The sequence below is a fragment of the Camelus dromedarius genome, chromosome 16, assembly GCF_036321535.1.
Source record: "Camelus dromedarius isolate mCamDro1 chromosome 16, mCamDro1.pat, whole genome shotgun sequence".
Taxonomy (NCBI): domain Eukaryota; kingdom Metazoa; phylum Chordata; class Mammalia; order Artiodactyla; family Camelidae; genus Camelus; species Camelus dromedarius.
Genome location: NC_087451.1, coordinates 51,307,783 through 51,331,803, shown reverse-complemented (window position 1 = coordinate 51,331,803; position 24,021 = coordinate 51,307,783). Strand labels below are relative to the sequence as shown.

General features: G+C 50.9%; 1 protein-coding gene across 1 annotated transcript in view; it reads left to right on the top strand.

Annotated features, from left to right (window-relative positions):
- The first annotated feature begins 4,936 nt into the window (after positions 1 to 4,936).
- The window catches only part of ASIC2 (acid sensing ion channel subunit 2), a 951,704-nt gene continuing 932,619 nt past the window's right edge, over positions 4,937 to 24,021 (top strand). Inside the window, exon 1 of the mRNA XM_010979034.3 lies at positions 4,937 to 5,841. Coding sequence (XP_010977336.2) covers positions 5,287 to 5,841 — 555 coding nt within the window. The 5' untranslated portion in view covers positions 4,937 to 5,286. The remainder of the gene's footprint in view (positions 5,842 to 24,021) is intronic.

Genomic DNA, 24,021 nt, shown 5'->3' with positions numbered 1-24,021 from the left:
CTCATGAAGGAGCAGCATGTCCTGGTAAGAACTTTGCTTCCTATCAAGGGGCAGGTTGAGAATATGTCCTGTTGACCCACCTCTGTCATGTCTCCCACTTTGACTAAGTGACTCGTCTCTGCAGCAGAGGTGTCCCCTGTCCACCAGGCCACTGTCTCTAGAGAGGTGAGTGTTCCCAGACCCCGTAGAGAACGTGCATCCTCCAGGTGCACCTGCCGCTGTTCCTGGGGTGGGCCCTGTGGCCAGGGAGGGAGTGGGAGAAATCCCCTCTGATGCCTTGTGCATAGATGCCTGGAAACTGGACGGAACCACAGCAGCCAGAGGGCTGAACTCCAGGTGACTTGGCTGGTGGCCCCGCTCATGAGCCCTGGCTGTTAACCTTTACACTGACAGTTAAGCTCTTCTAAAGGGATTAACTCTGTGGCTCAGACAATGGGAAGCCGAGGGGCGGATGATCAGGAATAAGCCCTTGGTGGGTCAGGAGGGGTGGAAAGAACTTTGAGTTCACCTGTAAGAGTCTGAGGCAGTCCTCCCTGTTTCCACGACCAGGCTCATAACGCACTGACACGCCCCAGCAGTCAGGAAGCTGATGTCCTAGCCTGGGTATGAGCCTTAGTGGCTGACCCTTGAGTAGGAACAGCTGATTTGGGTGCCTAGGAAGAGTGGACACTGTGGTGCCGGTGGGAGGAGGGAGGTGCTACCAAGGACAACGGATTGCCCTTAAAATACAGTGACTTGGTTAACTGTGTGTTCTAAACAGTGCCCAAGGCAACTGCCCAAGGAGTGCGGGTCCACCGGAGGACCCACTGGTGAGAGGTTGGAAAACTGATTATATTGGTCCCCTCCCGCTGAATGAGGGGTCTAACTATGCCCCGGTTTGCGTGGACGTTGCGCTGGCCTAACCAAGCTTTCTCCTGTGTCTCTGCAAACCAGGTGGTTACCACTGGGGGATTAGAGAGGCTGAGCGCCTTGTGTAGTTACTGTCACCAGATAGATAGTGGTTGCGGGTCACATTCAAAGGTCATGATATACAAGACCGGGCAAAAGAAATGACAGTGAATAGGGGTTCCTTTTCCCCTATAATCTGCAAGCAGCAGAGCTGGTTTAAAAAATGGGCTATTAAAGCAGCAGATTAAATCACTAACAGGAAAAGCCACCTTGGTCAGGTGGACTGCAGTACTGTCCTAGGCTTGAGTACATTTAAACGACCAACCAGTCAGGCCTGGTTGCCCCATATGCAGGACTGGACCCCCGTAAAGGTATGAAAATGGTGGGGAACAACCATTGCCCGGGCTCTCACCACAGATCACCTCGCTGGGCTGCCGAAAACACCAAGCGCCACCACACCTGGGAGAGGCACCGCTTACTGGAACTTGCAGTGGGACATCCCACCGGAACGGGTGGGTTCCTTCACACTCCTGGGCGAGCGGGAACTACTCAGGCTCTACTGGGATCCTGCTGCTCATTGAAATGCACTCTACTTGGAATGGAACACACACTTTGGAAAGAGGGGTCCCGGTCTGGCGTATCCTGCCCCCAGTCCATCTCCTCACCCCTGACAGTGCTGCCTCCCCTGGCCAACATGTATGGTAACTATATCCAGGTCAGGTTCCTAAAGCTGCAGCCTCCCTCTCCTCACGGCCAGGGGTATGCGTTCTGTCTCCTACGGGTACCATCATTCAGCCCCAAACTTTGTCTCCTCCGTTGGCCTGAAGGACATGGTAGCACACGTAGAGATCCTCACTAAATTCAGCCAGCCAGCCCTGAATGAAGGCTGGTGAAGCCCGCCCTTACTGAACGCTGACATGTCTCTAATGAGAAAAGCCGCCCTCCAGCACAGGATGGCCTGGAACGTTATCACTGCCTCACCAGGAGGCACCTGGGCCATTAGCCAAACACAATGTTGTATGTTTCCACCTGGTGAGTCTTCTGTCTGCTAATGTGTCATCTTTATTAAATCACATGAGGACGTAAGTGGATGCCCTGAGTGTTCGGACTCCCAGCCTAGAGGACTTGTAAATTAGGGGTTCAAATCACGGGCCTCGTGGCGGAACAAAGTGTTTGGGGGATTATTATCTTGCATTGTTGTTTTCTCTTGCATATATCAGTACCATTGCAGTGGCACCTGCCTCCAATGTAGCCGGATAGCTGTCTAATGAGCTCCATGCTGGTGAGATGCGTGCTGACCTCTCGGGCACGTTCTGGAGGAGGCGGGGTGGGCGTGTGAGGTTGTTAGAGGCGGTCACGAGGGGTGTTGGGGGAGGCTGTGGAGAGGACATGACCGGGCAATCAGAGATTCCTCCCTTCTTCCCCTGGCCTTCGAAGGCGCATTCCCCGAGCAAGAAGCTGCCCAAGGACACAGGCTGGAGAGGGTAATATGGTGTTGAGACCATCTGGATGGTTAAAGAGACTGAGCCCAGGGAAGGCTTCTATATAGACTTTTACGATTTGGTGGCAGGAGTAGAGATTTACTCTTCTTGCAGCGTCCTAGACAAGCCTCGTGTGTAAGTTCCCTGCCACCAACTGACCCAGAGTGATGTCTCTTTCTTCGGTCTCTCTCTGCCCTCCGTGTATAGGGGCCACTTTGCAAACGAACACTGCCTCCAGCCTCATGGAACCCCGAGTTCTCAAGGGTGGGAAGTGTGTTCCCTTCCTCTTTGTTTTCCCCCAAACCGACGCAGTGTCTGGTTCAGAGTTAGAGATCCACACACTTGTTGAACAGGCTGAAGAGCCAAAGACTAGAGAGACGCATCAGGGAAGTCTTCCTGGATGAGGAGGGTCTGGCACTTCGGGAAAAAAAAAAAAAAAACTGACCGCAGGGATGTGGCTCGGTGGAGACGAAGAGGAAGGCTGCTTCGTGTCTGTGGAAGGAGGCACTGGTCCAGGCGTGGTACACGGTGAGTTTGTGAGCGTGTGTGTATGTGTGTACATGTATGCTTGTGGGGGGAGTAGGGAAGGAATGCTTGTCCCCTTCCTAAATTTGGGAAGGAGTGTTTTGGTTCTGCTTTTGAGCCTGTTTTGGAGGCAAAAGTGAGTTCAAGTCCCAGCTCTGGCACTTTCTAGCTGTGTAATTTTACTCTTGTGAGCCTCTGTTTCCTCGTGTGTGCACTTGGGGTAATAACACACACCTGCTAAGGTGCTTGAACGCATTAAGTAAAACGGTAAGACATCCTCACCTCGTCCTGACACATGATAGATTCTTAGTTAATTTTGGCCCCCCTGTTCTGAAAACCCCGTCCCCATCTGGGCAGCTTGAAGGCAGGGGCCTGGGGCCTCTGGGACGCCACGTACGTGAGGTTGACTGTCCTCTGTCATTTGTGCTTGTTTGGACTACTCCTGCCCTGAGCTTCCAGGGTCAATAAACCACCAAATTAATGCCACGTGTTGCCTCGGTGTGCATCCGGACTCTGTTCCCAGTTTGGATCTGGTTTAGCGAGAGGGCAGAGGGGATAGAGAAATACTTCAGAGTAGATACAAACCAAGAGGGACATTCCCTCCCTAAGCTGCCTCCTTCTTAGCCATCTTCCCAGGAGTGTTATTTCAGCTTGGCATGCCCTGGGGACATTGGCTCAGTAAGGTGCCTCCGTGTGGCTCGGTCCCAGCTTGGCAGTGTGCACTGGGTCTGCCACTGGAACTTTCTGCTTCTTTCCTTCTGAAGGGGTTTTAGCATCATTGATTCTGTAGGTTCCAGCCATTTGATCCCTGGCCCTGGGCAAGCCACACCCACCTGCTAGCAGGGCCTGACTTCCAGTGGATTTTCAGGAACAAGGAGGTAGGAGGCTGAAAACCCAATCCTTTGCTCCCACCTATACCTCCAGCTGTGCTTCCATCTGGCAAATCCTGGGGCAGCACGGGTGTGTGTGAGCACGCGTACACACACACACACACAGACACACACACAAAAGGGAACGCAGCCAGCCCTACCTGGAACCCCAGCTGTCTTTCTCTTTCGGATGCAGAATCTCCTGACAGCTCTGTGGGGGTAGGGGCTACTTGTTGCTTTTTCTTTGGTCTCCCAGGGGTGCCTGGCTTTTCTGTCTTAGAGGGGCACCTCACTCCCTGGAAGCGTGTCCCCCCCGCCCCCTCCCCCGCTGCAGAGGCACTGTGGTTTTGGATTGCTCCTTTCCTTCCGCGTTTCCAGCATCCCCCATATGGAGCACCCTGGCTGAGTCTGACCTGGGAGCAGACACTGGTGCAAAGGAATGTTGCCTACCCCCAACCCCTATACCTGGCTCCTGGGAGTTTACCGAGTGCCTTCCTTCCATCTACGGGGGGGGGGAGCGAGTGTCACGTCCTCACACCCAGGGCTGGTTGTCCACCTTGGGGCCCCGAAGCCCCCACTAGCTCCTTCCAAAAAAGACCAAAAAGAAACTTTCGCTGGGTCCCCCGACCCTATCAGCCCTCTCCCCCACCCCCACCTACCCTCTGCCCTCTCCCCTTCAGCAGCCTGGTGGAGGAGGGGGTGAGGGAGGCTGGCTAGATCGGTGCCCTCTGGGTCCTCGCTCTTCCTCCCGGAGGCGGGGGGAGACGAGTCCCCCATCCGAGCCCCCCGCATCCTTCCCAGCCTCCAGGTCCTCGCCTCTCCGCGGCCGCGCGCGCTGCCTCCTCTCCAAGGCGCTAGCCACGGCCCGCCGGCATTTGGAATTCTGCCCCCCCACCCCGGAAAAAAGGGGGCCTGGAGGAGGAGGGACGACGGATGCTGGCCGCGAGGAACGGAATCCGGAGTCCAGAACAGCACGGGAGAGGAGCGGCGCGGCGGCGGCGGCGGCAGCGGCGGAGGACGGTCTGAAGCTGCGCCGCTGCGCCCGCCCGCAGTGCATCAGCGCGGCCGCCCTGACATTCCCGGGATGGTTAACACGGGGCATTATGCACTGGTTAACAGGCTCCGAGCTGCTGAGCGACTTGTTTTAAGCATTTTCTCCCTCGCTCTCGCTTTTAATCTTGTCTCTAGTGGCGTGTGTAGGGGGGAGGACTTTATTTCCATTGGCTAAGCTCTCCCTTCCCACCCACATCTCTTCCACATCACCTTGGTGTCTCCCTAAATAAAACCAGCCCTCCTTATCGCCTGGAAAAAATCAGGAGCTAGAGTTTGAATGGGTTTTATATAAACACTCACCCCTGGCGGCGTGCGGCTGGGCTCTCAGGATGAACTCACGGCACCTGGCCTGAGGCTTGCCTTTGCTTCCCTCCTTTGAACGGCAGGGTTTAAGCAGAGCCCGAGGACTGGGACCTCTTCCCTGAAACCGGATCAACGTGAAGCCAGTTGCGGAACTGCACAGGGTCCCCATGGACCTCAAGGAGAGCCCCAGCGAGGGGAGCCTGCAGCCCTCTAGCATCCAGGTCTTCGCCAACACCTCCACCCTCCACGGCATCCGCCACATCTTCGTGTACGGGCCGCTGACCGTCCGGCGCGTGCTCTGGGCCGTGGCCTTCGTGGGCTCCCTGGGCCTGCTGCTGGTGGAGAGCTCCGAGAGGGTGACCTACTACTTCTCTTACCAGCACGTCACCAAGGTGGACGAGGTGGTGGCCCAGAGCCTGGTCTTCCCAGCCGTGACCCTCTGTAACCTCAATGGCTTCCGCTTCTCCAGACTCACCACCAATGACCTGTACCATGCCGGGGAGCTGCTGGCCCTGCTGGACGTCAACCTGCAGATCCCGGACCCGCACCTGGCTGACCCCGCAGTGCTGGAGGCCCTGCGGCAGAAGGCCAACTTCAGACACTACAAACCCAAGCAGTTCAGCATGCTGGAGTTCCTGCACCGCGTGGGCCACGACCTGAAGGACATGATGCTCTACTGCAAGTTCAAAGGGCAGGAGTGCGGCCACCAGGACTTCACCACTGTGAGTGCTCGGTTTTCAGTTCATTCTTGTGCTCGGGCCTCTGGAGAAGTGCCACGCTGATGGCCTCCGGCTTGGTTCAGGGTCTCCCTGCACTTTGGAGCAGGTGAGAGAGAGCACTGGCTCCGTGGAAGGCCAAGAGGGTAGTTGGCCTGAGTTGCTGGAACCGGTTGGAGAGGCCTGCCTGCTGGGATGGAGCACTGCTGTCTGGGCAGACGTGGAGGGCGAGCAGGGGGCCTTGCCGAGGGGGATCGCCACCCCAGATGTGCTGAGTTGCCCTCCGCCCAGCTGGAGGGAGGAGGCCTGAGCTGTCCGTGGTCTAGGGCACTTGGTGTCTGAGCTGTGTGATTGGAACAGCTTGTCATTGACGAGGTGGCATTTTTTTCTCTCTCTGCTCGGAAGTGGCATCAGGCTCAGCATCCTGTGGGCTGGGCTGGAGCTTCCAGCTGCCGGAGGAGGGAGTGTGGGGCCCCAGGCAGCCTGGGTGCTTCCAGTGGCTTTGGGAGCTTGCTGGATCAGGTGGTGCTGCAAAGGTGTGGAAGTCTCTTTGCTTCCTTTTCTTGCGTGGATTCTGAGCTCCATTTGGGGAGAGGAGAGGCCGGGGACCTCGGGTCTCCGTCTGGTCTGCTGGCAGTTCAAAAGCAAAGAGATGTCCAGGGTGCTTGGGCCAAAGAGGAGGGTCCAGGTAGAAGCCTGTGGGTAGGATGGTCAGTGAGATGCCTATGAGGGCGAAACGTTGCAGGCTGGCTCGTCTGGGAGTTTCAGCTGGAAACTCAAAGGCTTGGTTTGCTGTCTGTATAACGTGGATGCGAGAGGAGTGGTGTGGGGAGGGGGCGAGCAGCTGTGAGATCGGAAAGCCTGGAGGAGGCGCGTGGAGCTGAGTAAAGAGGAACAGTGGAGGGGGAGGTGGCTCACGTTCAGGACGGGGCTTCCTGGAGGGGCAGAGGGAGGATGGGAGGAGAGCCGTTGCTGCCGGGGTTGTGTGTCTGCCCAGTTAGTGGGCTGCTAGGCTAACCTGGCATAACAGGTCAGATTGCAGCTGCGGACACCTCTTTGCTTCCAGGAGAGTCTAGGGCATCAGGGGCTTGGTGGCGGGGGGACCCTCCAGAAGCCCAGTGTGGCTGCTTCTCCCAGAGCTGCCTTAGGGAGAATTGAGCCTTGTGCCAAATTGCAATTGTAAGTTCAGCATGGCAGGTGCTGCAATTACAAAGAGACTGGACTCTGTCGTCAGCGATTGTCTGGGGCCCTCTGCCTAATTAAGATGTGCCCTACCATTCTCGTGCTGCATCCCCTCCCCGCCTGCTCTCAAATCCACTGCCTACCAGCCTCTTGCTCTGAGTTTCTTTTAATGCTACAGCCAGACTGCCCGCCAGCCTCTGTGCTTGCTGTTGGCCGTCTCTGATTCTGGAAAAGCCCAGAGTGCTGAGGGGGAGGGGGCATTGCCTCTCGCATCCCGTAGAGCTCTGTTCCCTGGGGGAGTCGTTTTGTGTTATCCGTTTTAAACACTGTGAGAAAGAGCCCAGCAAAATCGGCGGTGGTGTGTGTGTGCTAAAGAGGAAGTGGGTCTGAGCTGGGGGAAGGGACCAGCAGTACTGGAAGCCCTTCTCAATGGAGCGAACAGGATCCTAAAACATGTCACACACAAATGATGTCTTTGGTGGCTTGGGGAGAGATGGGGAAAGTGCCTTGTTCTTGCAGGCAGAAACGTTCCCTGTATTCCACCCCGTGCTTTCTAGTGCCGTGGCAACGCTCAGCTTCGCCACTGCAACATGCCGCTCCGAAACGCGCTCAGCTGTTCCTCTGTCTGCCTGAACACACATGGAACACACAGACAGGAGAGAGAGAGAGAGCGTGCGTGAGAGCAGCTGCAGTCGGCAGCGGACCCTGGACCGGGTTCTCAAGCATCCTTGTAACCTCATGCCCACCTAGTGGCTTCCTCTCAGTTCATGACCAGGTTCCACTGAGAAGCAACGGTTCTCTGACCCTGGGCTGCTCCTCTGCACCTAGCTCATCATTTGGGTTCCTGGGGTCCCAAGAGGCCAAATATCAGGTCTTAAAACCTTACCTGAGCCTTTGACCTCTCCAGGTGGTCTCTTAAATCATGGAGCTGCCTGTGGATACAATTTATTACTTAGTAAGTGTCATGTCAATGTCTGCCAACCTCGCCAAGTCCAAGACTGATCTGGTTACGTGTCCCTCCTGGCTCTGACCCTCCATGTATGACCCCCCCCCCCCAGTGTTGAAAAAGGGATGAACCTCGGGGCTGGATCTTCAAGGTGTTCAGGGGAGTCTCAAAAAGGGCACCCACTCCAGGAAACCTGCTCTAGGCAGGAGGCTGATCCTTGTCACCCGTTGATCCCAGTGAGCAGCCAAGTTAAACCTCTACGAGGGGGGACACGATGCCAAGTTTGTTCCAAGACCTTGCAGTGAGCGCTGGTGCTTCCCATTCGCCCTTGGCTCCCTGGCCCCTTGGCCTGGGGTGCAGGTGTGCTTGTCCTTGGGCTCCCACATCGGAGGAGAGTGGAGAGCCTCACAGGCGGTGATGGGAGAAGTTGGTTCTCTGGCTCTCTCTCATTCATTTTCTCTGCTGCACCTCCCTCCCCCTTTGGCTAATTTACTGGGCTCTCCCTGGGTTTGTCCTACGCTGGGTGGCTTCTTCCCTCTGTGCTATGACGGACTTATTAGATAAATTAAATATGGGGGAGGGGATGTCCCAGGTAGATCGTGTTGTTTCTGTTTTTCTTTTTCTGTAAAGCATACCTGGTGCCATCTCCAGAGCTAATGCTTTCTCATACGCTTCCTTCTTCCAAGTTCTTAGCTGGTGTGCAATGAAGTTCATAACACCCTTTTAATTAACGAGTGAGCCATGCTTCTAGCAGAGGGAAAGGCTGTCTGTGGAGGTTACAAGTCTCAGGAGCCAGGGGTAGACCTCTGACCTCCATGTAAATAGGTGTGTCGCATGCTCTGGGTACTCTGTCTCCTCACCTGACTTCAGATGGGCACATACTTCTCCTTCCTGGGAAAGGAGAAGAGGGCTCTCTTTGATTCCATAGTGTCTACTCAGCCAAGATTGCCCGGCGGATCTAGCATGAAGGGAAAGGAGTGTGGGGGATGGAGGAGGGCTGGCCAGGGGTGTGTCTCTGGCCATGACTGGATGAGCTGAAGTGAAGATTAGGATAGGAAGACCTAAGTGTGACTCCCAGCTCCATCATTTCTTAGCTTATTCCCTGGGTCGTGTTTTGTACCCTCTCTAGGCATCGACTTGCTGATGGAACATGTGAGAGTAACATGTGACTTTCTAACTCACAGGGAGAGCGAAACATGTGAGCCAATGTATGTGAAAGTCCTTTTGTACCTCGTGACAACTATGCGCGTGTAAGGCGGGGTTATTACCACGATCAGTAGGAGGGTTCTTGTTGTCCAGCCTTCCTGCCCTGTTTGCAGCCCACCAGGAGAGTCAGTTGATGAGTGATGCTGACAGGATAAACCAGGGAGAGGGAGGAGGCTGCTACTGTTTGGGACCCTGGGCTAAACCAGCATCACGGAGATGGGGTTTCTCAGAGTGGAGGACACCACTGGGTTCAGTACTTCACTATTGTCGAGAGGCGGCAACCCCTCTGCTTGTGACTAGCAGGTGACTGTTTCTACGTTGCTTCTCTGCTCATCCCGTTGGGGTTCATCTGCCTCCAAGTTCAGGAATGCAAATGACCCTTCAGTGTGCATTTTTAACCTGATCTCCACAGTTTGGGGGCGGGGGTTGGTCCCTGTGTACTTTAAACTTGAGATTTCTACGAAAGGCATTTCTTTTCTTCCTAAAAGAAAGGTCTTGCCACGGTGGGATCTTGTTAGAGGCAATTCTGTGACTCTCATTCATCACATAGCATGATAGAGATGGGGAGGGGAGGGTTTGGGAAGCTCAAGTGTTTGGAATTCTTGCCCTAGGCTTGGTGGGTCCACAGCTAATCTTATTACTTCCTATTGCATTAGGAGCAGGTGTGTGAAAAATGTGGGCTCTGGAGAGAGTGCTGAGTTGGAATTCCAACTGTACCCCCTCTTCCGTGTGTAATCTTGGGCACATTTCTTACCCTTACTTTTCCCATCTCTAAATAGGAACGGTAATACTTGCCACTCAGAGCTGTTGTCCTGATCCAGTGAGGCCGAGGATGCTCAGAGCTAGTGCATGGCAGACACCTACCCTGTACCTGTCCTGTACCAGGCACCTTGGCTGTGCTTAGCGTCCCATGAGAGTGTTGCCTGAGCCTTGGTCAGACTCTGGCTCGCCTTGACGCCAGGCCCGCACTCTTCCCCCTCTCCTGCGCTGTGACTCACCCACAGCTTTCGAGCACAGGCAACTGCTGTGTTTGTGGGACTCTTAATTGTCCTAATGTGTCAAACTTTTACTTTCCTCGGTACTTCCATCTCAGTTCTGCTGCCCAGACATCCTCTCGTCCCCCCCCCCCCCCACCCTTGGCTTCCGTGTTCCAGCCCACGCGACTAACCTCAGCCCAGGGAGCTTGTGCTGCCCCCACCCCCGGTAGGAGCTGAGTGGCCTGGGTACCAGGTGTATTTATCACAGCGTGTCCTGTTGGTGTCTACACATCCATTCCTGTGTTAATCAAGCAGAGCACCTACTATGTGGCAGTGATAGAGCCAGACCAGGTCCTGGCCCTCAGAGAGCTCACAGCCCATTTCCCATCCCTTTGGATGGGGGGCTTGTGGGGAGCAAGAATCTTGTCTCATCAAACACATTCTCTGCACCCGTCATGCTGAATGAATACAGGGCCTGCCCACTAAGCACCCCCAGGAAGGGTTTTTTAATTCAATGGTTACTTGCTGTTTCTTGAACTGACCCAGCATCCTTTGCTCATGGACCTTTCTAACTTACTCCTTTGCCTCTCACACCTCTCAGTATCAATTTCTTTAAATCCTACGTCCTTTAAAATCCAGCTTTAGTGAATCTCTGTAGCCTTCTCTAGGAAACCGCTGCCGATCCCTCTCCCCTTACCATAATCTAAATTAATCTCTTCCTGCTCTGTCTCCTAAGCAGCCTTCGGCTTACTCTGACAGAACAGTCGTGATGCTTTCCTTGCATTGGAATCATGAAGGTTTTTAGGCTGGAGGGGACCTTAGAGATGATTTAATTCAATACCTAAATTTTTTAACCTCTGATAATTTTCACATGTTGCCCATTTCAGTCTCCCCCACCCTGGAAGACATGACGTCTTCACTAACTTCACGTTCTCAGAATTTAGAACTGCTTAGCAACTGGTAAGCTCTAAAAATGTGTCATCAGAGTGTGTTACTTGGGTTTGAAGTTTTTTGCTTGTAAGGTGATTCTATAGCTGACAGACACTGAAATAGCTTTTTTTTTTTTGCTTCCCTTTTCAGTATAGGTATCCAGGTCCACACCTGCGTTGGGATGGCTTGCCTCATTATTATTATTTTAATAATATGCACTCTGATGATAGAAATGATCCGTGCTCATTGGTGAAAACTTGGGAAGTGTGGGAAAGAATAAAGAAGAAAAAATTACCCATAATATCCTCTTAGGTGTTTTTAGGTGTATAATTTCGGTATTTGGGGAGTGGCTCCTTTTGGTCCCGTGATGTGTGCATGAGGGTGTGGATGCCCACGCCTGGGGTCACGCATCTGATGTGCATGCACACCTGGCCAGTGTCAACTTGCTCTCTTGTTTCTGGGTCCTGTGGGTGGTGCCCAGGGTGTGAGGAATTCCCTCAAAGGTCCATTTAGAGTCAAACTAAAATCCAAAGATAAGTCTCAGTGAGTCTGAGCGACACCCCTTTGGTGGGACAGATTTTGTCTTATCTGCCAGAAGCGCCCAGGGATAATTTGTGAGAGGCAGTGGTAACCGCCCCTCTCCACTCAGCCTCCTTGGCTGTGGAGGTTACAAGTCTCAGGAGCGGGGGGTAGAACTCAACAACTGGTCACCAGTTACTCTTTTTTTCATGGCACGTAATTGACTGTCCAGCTGTGCGTTTACCTGAGGCCATCTTTGTCCTGTTTGTCTCATGTTCGCTGCGATGAACCAGAGATACGTTTGCCGACACCAAAGTAGATCTGCTGACTGAGGCCCAGCTCCCCACGGCCACGAGGACGGTGAAGACCATGACGTTGTCCTTGCACGACCATCCCTGCACACCTCGGCACGTGGGTGTGGACCCTGACTCTCCCTCACTCAGGAAGCTTCTTGGCTCGTTGTCAAAATGGTCTAAATTGCACTGAATGCAGAGTAGATGACCACTCATCTCCCTTAAGATGCTTGGAAGTTTTGCGAGCCTTTGCTGTGATCCTGGAGAGGCAACCTCTCTGCCCAGCTGAGTGAGTGGTTTCCGTGGTAGGGATCTTCTAGTTTGCAGCATGTTGGGTGGTGGCTCTTGGGAAGTATAGCTCTCAGGGGTGTATTGACTGTGCCCTGAAATGATGAAGAGATAAGAACACTGACTGGGAGCTGACTGGTATAACGACCCACACCATCTATTTGCAAAGAAACGTTGAAGTGGCAGCAGGCCGCTGTGTGCAAACCTCGTTGCTGTATGTCCGCGCTTCTGTCCCTGGGAGTCCTTAGACCTCCAGAAGTGCCGGTGGAAGCAGCTCACTGACCCAGGAATCGGTCCTTGCCGCCTCTCTGCAGTGGCTCTCTTTTCTTCTCTACCGAAAGTCCTTCCCTTAACAAAGAGATGAATTCCAGGCAATTTTCTATACATTTTCTAAATCCCGATTTGCTACTGATTTCTAGAGTAAGAGCTGAAATGGGAGCCTGTGAAAAAAAAAAAAATCCCCCAGCGACTCAATTGGTAGCTTTTAGCCCCAAGTTTGTTGTCAGAGGCGTTGTTCCCATAGTGCAGCTCATATTTCAAAGTACCAAGTATCCCATTCTCTCCATCAGAGCAAATCTGCCACCTGGGTCTAGTGATGCCTGGAAGTGTTCTGTGCGCTCTCTGTTTTTGTCTGAGTGTTTATGGTGGATGGGGTAGGTTGTCATATCAAAACTGACCACGGGGGCTAATTGTCACCTGAAACAAATGGCCTGCATCACCCCAGCAAGTCTGAAGTCTCATGTGTCATATTTCTCCCATGCAATGGCCTTAAAACCAGTCCATTTAGACGGAGCTTAGTGGTTACTGGAAGCCTGTTTATCAGGATGGGCTTTGTTTGGGAACAACATTCTGGAAAGGGTCATCCTTTGGATGCTAAAAGCATTGCTCCGTCTCCCAGCTCTCATTGTCTCATGACTCAGTCCCTTCCCTATTGATTACCTCAGTGGCCGTGGAAATTTATACTCAGGAGAAATAAAGCGTGCAGCACAGAAGGAACGCATTTGCCTGGATTTATTGGGGCAAGGTAATTAGCCTCCGCGGGCCTCGGTTTCCTCGCTTGTAAGATAAGGAAACTGAACTAGGTGATTCCCAAGGACTTGCCACCTTGCAGGACTCTAATGCAACAGGACGTAATCAAAATTATTTTCTGATCTCACATTTGCTCTCTGAGACTACAGCCTTAACTTATGTTTGGGGACAGGAAGTTGATGTTATCTTGTTAACGAGATATATTTGGTTGTTTGTTTATATTATGTAGATAGAGCTATACAGTGGAAGCAAGAATACCCTGATACACTGGGTGGCTGTAGTGGAGTAAGGGAGGCATAGGACCCTACCATCAAAACTCTGTCCATGAGCTCTGTGTGTCTGGCTGCAACTCGTCAGCCACCCTGAAAGATTCCATCACGCTGGTCCTGCAGTTGTGGGCGGGGGTCCCTGTACAAATTAGCAGGGCATCTGTGGAAGATGCTGTCGGTTGGTGTTCCCTCCAGACCCCCTTTCCTGCTGCTGGGGCTCCTAACAACGGCTCACATCGGCACTGAGAACAGGAGGATGCCCTTGTCGACTGGCACTGCCTCTCCTGGAGATATCTGAGAGGTTATGCACCTCCCCACCGCCTGGGGGCGGCCAGTGGCCAGTGACTGACTGACACAGGAGTACAGAATGCCAGGCATCTTGCCGTAAGACCCAACAAAGTGTGGTGCCGTGTACACTCCATAGCTTCCCATGGGATCAGGCTGAGCTAGACTTCTCCCGAAACCACACCTTTGCTTACCTTTTCTCCCTGCCCTGTCCTGCGTGCCTCATCGCCTCCTGGGCTTTTCCTGAAGTCATTCCTTCAATAAATCACCTGGACGAGAAACCCCATCTCAGGCTCTGCCAGGGAACCCAACCTAAGTCTTGATTAGTTTTAGCTTCTCCATCTGTTAGATAACGTGGAGAATCACTTAGATGTATGGACCTATGTCTGGCTTAGGAAGAAGGGAACACCTATTTCAAAAGTCTTTTAAAGCTCGGACTTTGTAGACACGCCCTCCACTGTGGCCTGTAACGATTTCCAAGGGAGATTTGTCATAGTTCAAATGAGCATCTCTCTGATTAGGATCCGCTGTTCTAGGCTCAGTTGGTTTATTCCTCTTTGGAGCGTTTGGTCTGAAGAAAGCCCTTCCCAGAGTTCTTGTGGCCTAAGAGCTGAGCCATGTCTGTTCTTCTGGCTGCTGCATCCTCCCAAGATGCTCACAGTCTAGCTCACACCTTTATCCACAGCTGCCTTCCCATCATTTCTCAGTTCTGCTACCTCTGAAAGCGTCCCTTTCCCTCCCTCCTCCCAGCCTTCTCTGCCATTTCTTCCTGGATGTGTCTCCATCTGGCTTTGAGCCACAGGGAGGAGGTGACTGCCTTTGACGTTGGCAGTGGCTTGGGCCCATCTGTACAGCAGGAGGCAGTGAACGATGTATGGCTGACCAGGGGTGATGCTCCTCGTATGTCATGGAAACCATGAATGATGAGGAGTGCAGGAAAGAGCTGAGACTGCGTCGCCTGGAAAGGGAAGTGGGTGACTCAAGGCAGGGTGATCGCCGTCTTCACTCACTTGGAGGCCCTCCCAGAGAAGAGGGATGAAGCTTTCTCTGCCTGAGGCCAGAGGGCAGTGCGAGCACCCACGGGTGGGCAGAAGTTCCCAGAGGTGGATGTCAGCTGCTTGGAGTGAGCCATCCTGGGAGCACCTGTGTCCTGTCATCAGCTCTGGCTGGAGCCACACAGTCGCTTATTGGCAGTGCGGTGGAGGTAGATCAATGTCAGGTAAAGAGCTGGATTTCATGACCTCGACAGTTACTTTCAACTCTGAGTATCTTTGATTTATTTCCTTTTGGAACAGATCCTTGGGATCAGAGGTGAGGGCCATTGACAAATGGTATTGGCGAGAACTGATAATAGATGCAAGCCAGCACACCCAGCCTGCAGAACCTCCCCGTTTCCCAATACTGTGTAGCCTTGAGGCTGAGAGTTTCAGAAGCCGGGAATAAGAATGGTGCAGTTGGAGAATCCTTGGAGACAGAAGATGTTAAGTTCATCCAGAGAGCGGATGGGTGGGGGTCGCCAGGGCTTCGAGTGGCAGTTAAATGACCTGGCCTCTTCAAGGGAGTGTGCACAGCTCCTTGAGAAGCAGTTCCCAGTGGCCTTTGGGGACCAGTATTCGCCAATGGCTAGTGATTAAATCAATCCTGCCTGTGTTACGCAATCTGTCATAAATTCTAGGCGCTAGCTCTAGTCCTAGAGAGTGAATCTCGGGTGTACTTGGACCTGGCCTGGTTCCTGGGTGGGGGCTGGGGAGACTGAGAGGTACCAGGTGAGCGGTGACTCTGGGGTGGATGGGGCTTGAGATGGACCCAGTCATAAGGGCTGGAAGGAGGCTGATCTGGCCAGGAGAATGCCCTGCCCTGGAGCACCAGGGCCTTATGGCAAGCGTAAGGAGGATGAAGGGGCTCTGGCACCAGAGGAAATTACAGAATGAGATATTTTAGCCAATCACGGAATTCAGTACCTGACAGGTGTGGGCTCCAGGCTTGCATGACTGTGATTTTTTGATTAATAAGAAATGTGTATTTGTCTTCATCCTTGGTTCCTGGTATAAGAGCTTGAAAAATCCATGGAATTTCCTGAGGGATTAGGGTGAGTGGAGCATCTTTGGTTATACCGAATAAGGTTCTTTCAACCAGACCTGACTTACGCTAAGGAGGTAACTTTTTAAATTGACCTGTTTTACAGTGTTGTGTTAGTTTCTGGTATACAGCATAGTAATTCAGTTCTATGTATATGTATATATATGTTTTTTCATGTTCTTTATCATTATAGGTTATTACAAGAGGTTGAATATAGTTCCCTGTGCTATACAGTAGGATCCTGTTTTTCTATTTTGTATACAGTACTTTGTTATCTACTAACCCCAAATTCCTATATACCCCACCTCCTTCCCCCTTGGTAACTGTACATTTGTTTTCTATGTCGTTGAGTCTCTTTCTGTTTGTAAATAGGTTCATTTGTGTCCTTTTTTTTAGATTCCACATATATGTGATAACATATGATATTGTCTTTCTCTGTCTGACTTCACTTAGTATGATAATCTCTAGGTCCATCCATGTTACTGCAAATGACATTATTTCATTCCTGTTTATGGCTGAGTAGTATTCCACTGTGTATATATACCACATCTTTATCCAGTCATCTGTCGATGGACATTTAGGTGGCTTCCATGTCTTGGCTATTGTGAACAGTGCTGCTGTGAACATTGGGGTGCATGTGTCTTTAAGGAGGTGACTCTTGATGAGCCCCTGGATAGCTTCAGGATGGGGGCCGGTTGCCATCAACCATGTGATTAGAGGGCCTGGAGATTAAGCCAATCACCAGCAGCCAATGATTCAATCAACCCTGCTACGTAACGGAACCCCTCCATAAGAACCTCTAAATGAAGGGAGCACTTCAGAGAGCCTCTGGGTTGGTGAACACCTGGAGGTGCTGGGAGGCCAGAATATCCAGAGAAGGCAGGGAAGCTCTGGGCCCCTCACCCTACACCTTGCCTCGTGCACCTCTTCCACCTGGCTGTTCCTGAGTTATAGCCTCTGCAATAAGCCAGGGATAGTAAGTAAACTTTTCCTGAGTACTGTGAGCCATTCTAGCAAGTTCTCAACCCTGAGGAGGGGCTCATGGGAATCCCTGATTTACAGCCAGTGGGTCCGAGGTACAAATGACCCGGACTTGTGACTGGCGTCTGATGCGACTGGTCCTTTAATCCATGGGGTCTGCCCTAACTCCGGGTAGTTAGTGTCAGAAGTGAAGTGTTCTGTGAGTAAAAAACGGATCTTAGTAATGACTTTGTGCAAATGACTGAACCTCTCCTCAGTTTCCTCGCCTATTAAATACTAACCATACTGGTACTTACGGCACAGGCTGGTGTGCAGCAGGTGAATGAAACGGTAGAAAAAAACTTAGCATCGGGTAGACGTCAAGCGGCAGTATTTTTGTTGCTGCTGTTACTTGTATTAATACTAAGATGAGCTGGGGATAAAACATAGCGACAGGGGATCTGAGAGCAAAGGGTTTTTTGGGAAATCCGTATTGACTTTAGCAAATCCCAAGAGGATGGGGATGGAGCTGCAATCAAGCCAGGCACCCAGCTCCTGCTATTACTGTTGGCCATAAGCTACTGTAGGCACCCAGAGTACGTGAAAAAACAGAATTCTTTCCATTTGATTAACACCATGTAGTTTACAAAACCTGTTAATAATTGCTAGTGTTTTCCGAGCGCATATTATATCTGAAACGCTGCTCTTTACGTGGAATAACTCATTCTGTTTCTCCAACAGCCTTGTGAAATATGTAGTGTTTGTAACTCTGTTTTTTGGTCTGGAAGAAATTGAGGCTCAGAAAGATTAAATGACAAGCCTATGGTCACCCGGCTCTGATTCCATATCCTCCAGGCTTTCTTTGTAAGATGCTATTTGGTCCTCATAATAACTCTGAAAGTGGAAAAGGTGACGGTGTATCTGTGTCACAGTTGAACACACGTAAGGCTCAGAGATGCTGAGTGACTGACACAAGGTCACTCAGCAAGAAAGTGGGGGTCAGAGTTTATGCCTTCCGATTCCCTTTTGGGGGTCCTCTGTGAAGACATCAAGCTGACTGAAGCCAGGCCATTCATCAGCGAGTCTTCAGCTCAAAAGGTTTGAAGTTTAGGCCAAAGTTCCCTCAGTTTCTCTATATCCTCCCCTGGGAACCAGGAGCCTGGCAGCTACCAGAATCGAACCGGAGCAGGAGAGTGGGTGCAGGGGAAGACGCAGTGGAAGCTGTAGCCTTCAGCTGGCCACGGAGCCCCCTAGCCCTTACCTGCATCCCTTGCCTTTTGTGCAAGTAAACTGAGAGAAGAGACAAAGGCAGCCCAGCCCTCTGCGGCTGAAGGTCAGATGCGGGTGTTGTGCTGCAAGAGAATATTCCAACTTCCCAGAACAAGATCTTCCAGTCTCAGAGGAGAAGGAGCAGGCCAGATGCAGTCAAGTGGCTGGTTCTGGGAGGCAGCCCACCCCAGACCTTTCCCACTGATGCACATGCAGGTGGTTTCTGGGCCCATGCCACGCATCTTGGTGCAGCCGGCTTCTGCGCATCAACTTTGTGAATTAAACTTCCCCTCTTCAGGGGCAGGTGGGCTTTGGATCCTGCTGCTCTGATTTCTGCCTGTTGCATGCGCCACATCTCCAAGAGCTGGACATAAGCCTGTGGTCCTCTTGGCCTCCCAGCTCTGCAGATCTGCACCAGATCCTTTGTCTCTCTCCTGCCCAGTCTCCTGGCTCAGGAACGCACGGGTGGGAGGGCCAAACAATGCCACAGCGCCCTCTTCAGGAAAGTTGAGAAGCTAGAGAAGTCTCTTCTGGCCAGGGTGACACTTGTCTCTCCAAATTGCCAACTGGGAGGCTCAGGGGTCTGACATTAGGAAAGAGCCTCAGTTTTCAGAGGTGCATGAGATTCTGCCTGGCTGACTCTTTCTGCCTCCACTTCCCCATTTTAAATCCGACTCTGGGTGGCAGAAATGATAACTTCATGAGAAACAGGTTGAAGGAACCAGGTGGCTAGAGCTTGGTGCCGAGGGCTTCAACTTCTGCCTCCCGATCAGTGACTTGAATTTGAATGTCCATCCAGTCCACATGTACTCTGACAAATTTGCAGGTGACAGTCTAGCCAGTATACCCCAGTATAGCTGGGACTCCGGAGTGAGACTGTCTCGATTCAAATTCTGTAATCGTACAGATTAGACGACCTTGGACAAGATATTTAAGTTGTATGGGGGAGAATTAGATAATCTGTATGCTGTTTAGCACAGGAAACCTCAACCTCTGTGAGTTTGTTCTCACCTTCTCCCTTTTGCCATCTCCACCTACACGTCAGCTTTCTTGGCTTCTAATTCAGAACCGCATTTTTCTGTTTCCTCATTTCTGTTCTGTGAACTGAGGGCTTTCTCTTGGGACTGTCTGGACTGCCTTCTCTTTTGTTTTCTCCTCCCAGACTGGATAGGGCAATTGAGAGACCTTTCCCTGGAGCAGGAACGATGGGGGATGCCGTTCTAACATGTCCACCATGATGATGTAGAGGATTTTCAGGCCCCACTTTCTCCCTGGTGGCCCTGAGAGGTGTCCGTCCCTCTCTTCATAGAGTGTGAGAAGGCAGCGGATGAAAGAGGAGCATCTCCATGAGCTGGAAGTAACCATGTCTTCTAAAGTTGGGGCCAAGTCTGCGTCTGCCTTCCTGGAATGATTTCTTAGCAGAACACCTTCTATCCCCTGGGCCCGTTCGCTATTTCAGGGACATTCTAAGTGGCTATTAACAAATGTTGAATTATGGCTGCAAACCTCTGGGAGCCCGAGTGACATTCACATGAATCACAAGTGAGCTCCGTGCAGTCAAGGCTGGGATGAAACATACAGGGACCGTTGTCCTCCCCGAAGCGAAGAGACAAGAAGGCTGCTCCTTGGAGCCTGTGAATCTCAGGCAACATGCCCCTTGGAAACGGGACACTGTTCCAGGACACATAGCTCATTGCTGTAGGACAGATGGATGCTCTCTGGTTTGTAGAGAGGCATATTTCAGCTCAATATTTGGAGGAATTTACCAACAGTCAGCATGTCCAGGGATATACCGGCCAATTTCAGGGGTTATGAGTTGCCTGGTGCATTGGTTCAACAGAGATCTCCATGCTTCCTGTGCTCTGGGCTAAGCGCTAGAGAAATGGAAATGAACAGGGCTCAGTACAGGTCGTCAAGGCGCTCAGAGCCTAGAGGGGAGGCTGAGCAGTAAACAGATTATAGGAAACAACCTAAATTTGCACAAGGTCCAGAGGCAACACAGGATAACACAGAGCAGGTGCTAAAAGTCTTCCAAAAGGAGATGATCTGTATGATTTTTTTCTCTTTTCCCCCATTTGAAACAATTTTAAACATAAATGTTCTAAGACTGTGTGACTGTCTCCTGTGGCCCCAGGGATGTCCTCTTTGGCCAAAGGATCCCATCCAGGGTTCCTCAGTCATCAAATCTCCTTAGTCTCCTGTATTCTGGAACTGCTTCTCAGTTTCTTTCTACTTTCATGACCTTGACTTTAAAAAAAAAAAAAATTCAAGGCCAACCAATTTTGCCGAATGATTTTCAGTTTGGGTTTGTCTGATGTTTGCTCTTGATTAGACCCAGTTAATGAATTTTTGGCGGAGTTTCACAGAACGGAGGCAGAATTCTTCTCATTGCATCCTACCTGGAGGCACGCGATGTTTATTTGTCTCAGGAATTACAGTGTTAACTTTTATCACTTGATGAACGTGGCGTGGCGTCTTTCAGGGAGATGCTTCGAGGCGACGTAAAACCCCATTTCCCATCCCTCTTTCACCCTCTGGTTTTATCAGCCATTGATTTTTCCTGCCTGAATTATTACGGTGATGCTTGCCAAATGGTGATTTTCTAACTCCATCTACATTTATTAGTTGGCTTTCTAAACTACCGTAGAGCTTTCGCTTTTCCCCTTTTATTCCTTTATTTATATAGATCAATGTCGACTCAAATTTCTGAATCTATTTTATTCGATGGGTTATCATCTGTTAATATAATTTTGAAACTCAAAGATCTTCCCTGTTTGAGAACTCCTTCAATCTGACATCTGTGTCCCTCTGGCATTCCCATGAATCCTTTGAGCACTTTTAAAATTTCTGGTCCACCCAAAAGGGTCATCTGCCCCCCAGCACCCCGACCCCTTCCTCAGTCCTGTAACTCGCTGTTTCTCCAGTGAATCCTGGTTCCTTTTAAGGGGAATGTTATTTAGAACCAAGATTTGGCTGCCAGGTGTGCTCATTGCTGCCAGGTTGTCACTGCTCCCGACCCTCTCTGTGGACAGAGGTAGGATATTTACATGTTTATTGGTATCTGCAGTGGAAACCTGCCTCCCGTGATCTTATTTACTTATTTGCTCCATTCTCTCGACTGGAGACCATCTTCCCATCCCGCTAGACTATTGCTCTGCTTGAATACCTCCTCATAAGGCCCAGTCCCCACCTGCCTGCATTCCTGCCTCTCCTCAGTGCCCTTCTTCTGTGTGGTCAATTGTCCCCAAAACATTTTTTTACAGCTTGTTAACTTTAAAAATTCAGGATCCATTGACGATATGATCAAGATTCATGTGGTGCATTCCATTATTCGGTTTCTTTAAATAAGATGCTTTCCCCCAACATAACGTACACACACACAATTCTAAAAAATAGCTTGATTGAGGTTCAATTCCTATACCTACAATTCTCCCATATAAAATGTAACATTCAGTGGATTTCGTGCACTCACCGTGTTGGGAATTTTAGAACATTTTCATTACCCCACCAGAAGCTGTATCCATTAGCTATCACCTGCTCTCCCCCCATGTCCTCCAAACCACCGCCCTAATTTCACATAATCGCGACTCTACTTTCTGACTCTATAGATTTGTCCATTCTGGTCATTTCCTACTAATGCAGTCACAGCCTTTACATGTGGATATTTTGTGACAGACTTCTTTTGTTTAGCATAATGTTTTCAAGGTCCATCCATGTTGCAGCCTGTGTCAGTATTTCATTTCCTTTTATTACCAGAACGATTCCATTATAGGGGCATGTCACATTTTATTAATCCATTCTTCAGCTGATGGACATTTATGCTGTTTCCATTTTCTTGGCGATTATGAAGAATGCTGCTGTTCACACTTCCCTTAGTGTTGACTTTTGGAAGAAAACAGACCCAGACAGAGCAGCCGCGTGCAGTGATCCCACACACTGTGAATCTGTGATTAGTTTCTTGCGGTTTCAGTTAACCTGCTCCTCCCTCCTCTGCCTTATAAACTTGGGGTTGGGTTTAAAGAGTTGATGAGATTCAGGTAAATGTTTTTGGCAAGAGAACTCAATGGATGAAGCTGTGTCCTCTGTATCGCATCAGAGCAGGAGGAGCTTACTCTGTGATTGGCCCACTCTTGGAAATGCTAGTTTTGATCCCTTGGTGAAGGTAGCAACTGCTGGGGCTCTCCGTTGCATCATCTCCCATCATCCAATCGTCCGCCATCACCTGTGGGATGATACTGTGTTACCCTGTAAACTTGCTATTTACATCTTCATATTGGAACCTGAATTAACAGTTTCATCACAGTTTGCAAAATTGTGGTTTCTCCCGTCTTTCTGCATTTATTGACTGACTTTCTTTGGTAAGAAGAGTTTTCCCTCATCAGCTGGGGATCAACCAAAGTTCCTTCTATGAAAGCAGGATAAATGCTTATCCTTGTCCTTCCATGACCAGTTTCCGGAGGGTAGAGTTGGTGTAATAATGGCTGTGCTGGGCTTTGAGGGATGAGGGGCTCCCAGATGGTCAAGGGAGAACGCATTTCCCTGGGAGATTGAAATAATGGGTGGAGGATTGTGGGTGGGAAGGGACAGGGCAGGTTGGTAGGACTCCACGTAGCTGTGGTCAAGGCAACCGCAGACTCTTTCCAGACCCCCTGGTACCCCAAGATGGGGATGTTCATCTTTCAGACATGGTTCTCACTGGTCCTGAGTCTGGGCAGACCTAGGGCAGAGGTGGGTGGAACAGAGCTGTGACGACACAGTCCATATGGCATAAGGCAGGTCATTCAATGTCAACTGTAAGGATCCTAATTATTTGGCCTGACCCTTGGTTTCTCCTCACTTTCCTGGAGCCTCCCCAGGAGATGCCCCAGGCTTGCGCTGCCTTGCACCTGTCTTCAGGGAATTCATGCAGCATCCTTCCTTAGTGGGAGCAGAAGACGTGGGATAGGAAAGAGAAGTCTCGCAAATGGATTCCATTTATTTAAACCACTTGGATAAATGATGAGAGGGAATCATTTACTGAGCACTTGCTATGTGCCAGACCCCCCAGTGATGCGCTGCACCCTCCAGTATGATGCTATGGGAGAGATACTCTTATTCCTCACATTGTTGGTGAGGACCGAGGTGCAAGAGATTAAAGAAGTTGCAGTGTCTCTAGGTTCACAGTCCCATTCACTCCCCTATTCTGCCTTCTCAGGCAGTGTATGAAGAAAAGCTTCTGATAGGAGGGAGTGGAGGGGTCCATGGGCAAAGGGGACCGTTTCACATTCTCCTTCCTCCAGCCTGTGTTTCCCTGGATAACTGGTGAATTTAACAGCTGTCTGGCATTGAGCCTGGAGGGAAGGGCTTCTGGGTGCAAAGGGAGTGGAGCAGGTTGGGGCTCACAGAGGGGAGAGGCACCCAGTGAACGCAATCCTGACTGTCCCCAGGAACCCTTGGCACCATGGCTCTGTCCCTTATGCTGCATCACTTGTCTGGTATTCCACAAACAGAGGCAGCGTCCCCTCCCCGCAGCCTGCTCTCCACCTTGCCTGTGCAGGGCGCCACTTTTCTGGCATGCTAATGAGCCCAGAGGATTAACATGGAATACAGGTAGTGATGACTTCACTTGATGGATTTTAAAGCTACCTTCCTGGGAAAACAATTCAGTCTGTTTGCTGGGACATCATCTCAATCAAACAGCACATGATGACTAAGCTCTCAGTGGTGGAGGACCAAGTACACATCCATAATGTGTACTTCATTCCACCTGCTGTTTGCTCATTCATTCATTCATTCATTTTGCAATCCCCAAGGGCCTCCTTTGTATCAGGATGGGTCAAGCACCTTCCCTACTCTCAGCAGAATCTCATATTTTCAGAGGGCTACAAATACATAAACACATACTTTTAATTAGAACTATCACGGGAGAATTATGTGTATTGTGCATGGGGGGGAAGCACGGAGGAGGGAATGAT